The sequence below is a fragment of the Varanus komodoensis genome, unplaced genomic scaffold (genome assembly GCF_004798865.1).
Source record: "Varanus komodoensis strain SLA01 unplaced genomic scaffold, ASM479886v1 scaffold60, whole genome shotgun sequence".
NCBI lineage: Eukaryota > Metazoa > Chordata > Lepidosauria > Squamata > Varanidae > Varanus > Varanus komodoensis.
In genome coordinates, this window is record NW_025336223.1 from 194,609 (window position 1) to 199,746 (window position 5,138).

Sequence of the window (5,138 nt, forward strand, 5' to 3'; positions counted from 1 at the left end):
ATGACTGATTGGTATAACCAAAACTTGAAGTCCTGCACTAAGCAGGGGCTGCATCCAGTGGCCCCTGGCCCCTTCCAACTCTATTATCCTATGATTTTATAGTGTGGAAGACTGACCAGGTGATTTTATAGTGTGGAAGACTGACCAGGTGCCTGTGTGCCGAGTACCAGGTTGAGCAACTTCATAGCCCAGCTGTCCTTCCCGATGATTTGTTATCTTTATAGTGGACTTAGATGGGACAGCAATTCCAACAGAGAATGCCCTCAAAATAGAGACCTTCACACAGAGGACTGTTCTGTGTAAAAGAGGACACATGACTGTCCTACCTGTCACTAGGAGCTAGGCCGGACTAGAAGAGGAAGTAGTACTCTCCCCACTGAGGATGTCGCGTGCAAACTTGGAGCGAAGAGGAAAAGCCACCCACCTGAGCATACCCGCTCCCACTACAGGAAAATGGCAATGGATATGTTACCTCCTTTTACACATAGGTGGGCTCCAGATCCTCACTGAAGTTCACAATTGGCTGAGACTTGCTGCGGAATTCTACGCAGTGCTCTGCAGCCATGCCAGGCTGTGGGTCTGCACCAGTGGTGCAGCTGTCCGTAGAGGAAGACAGGCTGCTGTGGCAAAGTTCACACCACTGCCTGTGGTGACAGTGGGGCATCCCACAAGAGGAGCTGCTCTCAGAATCAGTATCAAGGTGCTCCGAGGGAAGGGGGTCAAGGTCTGTGTGTGTCAGAAAACCCTGCTCCCGATGACAGCTGGAGTGACTGGGATAAAATGTGGACACACAATCCTCCATTTCATCTAAGAGTCCCCTACTGTGTGAAAGTCTGGACCAGTTTGCAGCCTCGCAGTGAAGTGTTTTCTTCAGTGCTACGGATGACAAAGAAGGCAAGCAACTTCCATCCTTGGGTTTACTTGCTGCAGTCCAAGAAAATTCTGTTAAATCTCTGCAGTATTCTTGTGTCCTGCTGGATGTTTTGTTGCCATTGCACCAAGAACTGGGGGCCATGGAAGTGGAGTGGAGGGGAATGCTCTTTTCCTGCCTTGTCTTGTAAGGGCTAAGCTTCATAAAGTTTGCCAGTATCTCCTGAGGCTGCCCCACAATGTGTATTTCATGATCTGCATCTTGCTCAGGCCCCCTGGATGGTGTTTTGGCAAGGAAACTGCAGTTCATACTTGACTCTTGCAAGAGTTCTTCAAACTTTTCACTGTTCACGTAACAGATTCCTGAAAGCTGCTTTTGGTTTGTGGGTGAAGTACATGTTTGCTTTGCTTCTCCATTCAGTGCAGAGAAACTCTGTCTGAGTGAATCAGGCTGGGTACCCATATGAAGTGAAGTAGTATATTGAGAGAGCCATTGATTTTGGCTATGCTTAACGCTTGAATCATTATCTATCTTGCACTCATTTACTATTCTGCACTCAGAAGTACATTCCTCTGGTATGTTTTGTTGCTTTGTCCATTCTAAATGATCAAGGCAATCTTTTTTACTAAACCACCCCTCTCTGTATTGTGAAGTTGAGCACTTAGAATATTGCCATGGCTTCAGCTCTGGGCCAGCTGCACAGGGATTTCTTGATGAGTTTTCAGCTGCTATGGATGAACAGTTGGCTGTACAGTGAGCCTGCATTGCATGAGGAGGAGGAGGAGATGAAGAATCCACAGCTTGGCAGTTACCTTCTATAGCCATAAGTATCATCAGCTTCGCATTGGCATTGTTCACTTGTTCCTGAAGGCTTGCAATTGCTGTATCTTTCTGTATTGAGCAAAGCAAATACCCCAAAACACCATTACAATCTTTCATAAAGTGAGGATGTGGAAGTAAAAAACCCAAAGTTGGGCCTCACTGTGTATACAGCAGAATGAGCTGATGAACTTGGCAGTGACAAATACATGATACCTATGCATTCAATAAGCACATACTGCAACAGAAATTATCAAGTGGTTTATAATATACCTAGCCATAAAAGTACCTAATCTTTTCAAGCTATAAAATTAGAAAATTACAATATCAATTCTTTAATCTCATTAGATTTGAACATGTAGGCTTGCAGAGGGGGGCATGATAAGTGACGAAAGGGAACAGGCACAGGCATTAAATGATTGCTTTGCCTCTGTATTCTCTCCTAAGCAGGTTGGAGAAGATGTGCCTGGGAGGCCAGATGAGGTTGGGGTTATGGGGACACAGATTGGAGTCACTTCCCTAGAAACTGAGGAGCTCCCCAGAGCCCTGGTCTTGACAGGTTACACATGAGGGTACTTCAAGAATTGGCAAAGGTCCACTGGCCTCCATTTTTGAGGTTTCATGGAAAATGGGAGATGTTCTGGAAGACTGGAGGATGCCTACAGTGGCCCCATCTTCAAAAAGGGTAGCAGAAGGGACAGGGAGAATTACAGGCCAGTTAGCCTTGCATCCATTCTGGGAAAGAAAATGGAAAAGCTCATGATTCTAGAAACCCTGGATAGGGAAGGAAGGTTGGCAGTCACACAACATGGCTTCCGCAAAAATTTATCCTGGCAGACAATCCTTGTGGATTTCTATGACAGGGTTTCAAGGTGGCTAGATTGGAGGGACACAGTAGATGTGGTTTACCTGGATTTTGGTAGGGTCTTTGACAAGGTCCAGCATGATATTCTGGTTGAGAAATGGATGAGCTTTGGGATAGATTGATGCATTGTGCAATGGATTAGGGCTTGGTTGATGGACTGCAAGCAGAGGGGAATTATCAGTGGGGAGTCATCAGGATGGCAGCCAGTGACAAGCAGAATCCCCCAGGGGTTGGATTCTGTTCAACCTTTTTATTAATGACATGGAGGAGGGGTAACAGTGGAGGAGCAGGTATTCCAGATCCAAAAGAATCAGGACAGACTGTGGATGTGAGCAGAGGACAACAGGATAGCGTTCAGTGCAGATAAGTGCAAGGTCTTGCACGTGGGACTGAGTAATTGGTGCCAGGGGTACAGGATGGGGGACATGTGGCTGGAGAGCAGTACTTGTGAAAGGGATCTTGGGTTACTTGTCAATAGGAGGTTAAACATGAGCCAGCAGTGTGATGTGGCAGTTAAGAAGGCGAATGCCACCCTTGGATGCATAGCCAGAGGCGTGGCTTCCAGATTGAGAGAGGTGTTAGCACCACTCTGTAAGACTCTGGTGCACCCACAACTGGAGTACTGTGTCCAGTTCTGGGCACCACATTAAAAGAGCAACATAGCAAGGTTGGAATCAATTAAGCACAGAGTCACAAGGATTGTGGGGGATGCCATCTGAGATGGCTGAGGGAACTGGCTCTTTTCAACTTGGAGAAGAGGAAACTCCAAAGGTATCTTATAGCAACATACAGGTATGTGAAGGGGCGTCACAAGGTAGAGGTTCATCATCTGTTCTCCCCTGTGATGGAGGGAAGGACATGATCCAATGGGGCAAAGCTAAAGGAACTGGGTTTTAGGCTGGATGTCCTATTTCCTGATGTTTAGGATTGGATGGGACTGCATCCCACTGCTGGGTTCCCCCCATCTGAAAGGGGAAGGCTGTTGCACACATTTAGGACGCATTCCTTTGGGGTTGCCCAGAATCCTCTGAATACAGAGGCTTACAGGCATCTTATAGAGGGCTATGAAAGATTGAACAACTGCATATTGGATATCACATTAGCAGAGCCTGCTTGAGCCAGGGTCTGACTAGATGGCCCCTTCTGACTCGCTATGTTTCTATAGTACCAAAAATACATAACATGAGCCCACCAGGGAAGAGGGTGCTATTGATGGATTGCTACCACATAGAAAGTGCACTCTCTCTTTTAACACCTGCTCTGCAAAATTTGGTGGAGGCACCCTGAGGAAGGTTCTCCAAAACAAACCACCACACAATGACAGGTTGGTATGAGAGAAGGCATTCCTGTAGAATAACAGGTTATGTGGGACCAAGACAATGTGCGGCTTTAAAAGAAAACACAAACAATTTGAAGAATATTCAGAAGTCAGCTAGGAGGAGTTCTAACTCTTCAGGCGCTGGCGTCACAGGATCTATTCATGCAGCACTACTTAGCAGTTGTATATTCTATTAGAATAAAGAATAAATAAAGAATTCAGGAATAAATTCCTGAATAAAGACAGGAATCAGAGTTTTAATGTGGGAGGAACACCCTGTGAGCAGAAACATAGCACAACAAAAAACAGGGCAGGCTATAATTTTCCTCTTTGGTATGCTAGTTTTTTATCTTTGGTATGCTAGTTTTTCATACTGTTTACATGTGAAAAGTGTCTTTTTAAACATGCTTCAGCATTAAAAGGAACAACTCCACCTGCAACATGAAGTGCTGTAATCAATCCTGTCACCTCACTTTGCTGCATATGCAGAGTATAGACATCCATCTTTTCAAATGAAAAACTTCCAACTTTAGAAGGGGAAAATAATCCCATTTAGGATCATACATAGATCTCACAAAAGATGAGATTTTTCTCCCTAAGCAGCTGAGCTTACTCATAAATATCATCCATTTATTTAAATTAGATTTAATCCCAAGGATTAGAGTTGCACTTATTACAAGCAAAACTGATGAATCAGTCAGAATGGGCCTGCAGTTATTCATATCCCTAAAGTCCCATGTCAGAGATAGGATGGTTTTCTATTGTAATATAGTGTTGTGAGCACCCGCTACCTAGAAGCAAAACATTTACTCTTAAGAATTGTTCCACAGGCTCAAACTAAATCTAGCATTCTATTTCCATGAGTGGGCATTATTTACCTCCAGGAAGCTCACCTTTTAAAATAATTTGTTTAAATAATGAACACCACACTGATGGCCTTTTAGCAGAAAGGCTAGCATATAGATGTTAATAATTACTGAAGAACTGTTACACAGTTTTCAAGGATTCTATACAGTTTGCTAACTGAAGTCATTTGGTAATGACTCTGGCCTTGAATGGGATAACTATTTGCTAGAGCAGGTGCTGCATGGAAACTGACAAACTGCCTGGCAGAAAACTGCTTCTTCTTACTTGGCTGAGGAAGAGCTGAAAGGCAGCTTTCTTTCGGGGCAACTGTCTATTTGAATATCTGCCTGACCACCATGCACCATGGGTATATATTATTATTATTATTATTATTATTATTATTATTATTATTATTATTA

General features: G+C 44.1%; 1 protein-coding gene across 1 annotated transcript in view; it reads right to left on the reverse strand.

The window, feature by feature from the left end:
* Window positions 1–478: 478 nt before the first annotated feature.
* GPR156 (G protein-coupled receptor 156) overlaps window positions 479–5,138 on the reverse strand; it is a 26,315-nt gene continuing 21,655 nt past the window's right edge. Inside the window, exon 11 of the mRNA XM_044449652.1 lies at window positions 479–1,762. Coding sequence (XP_044305587.1) covers window positions 479–1,762 — 1,284 coding nt within the window. The remainder of the gene's footprint in view (window positions 1,763–5,138) is intronic.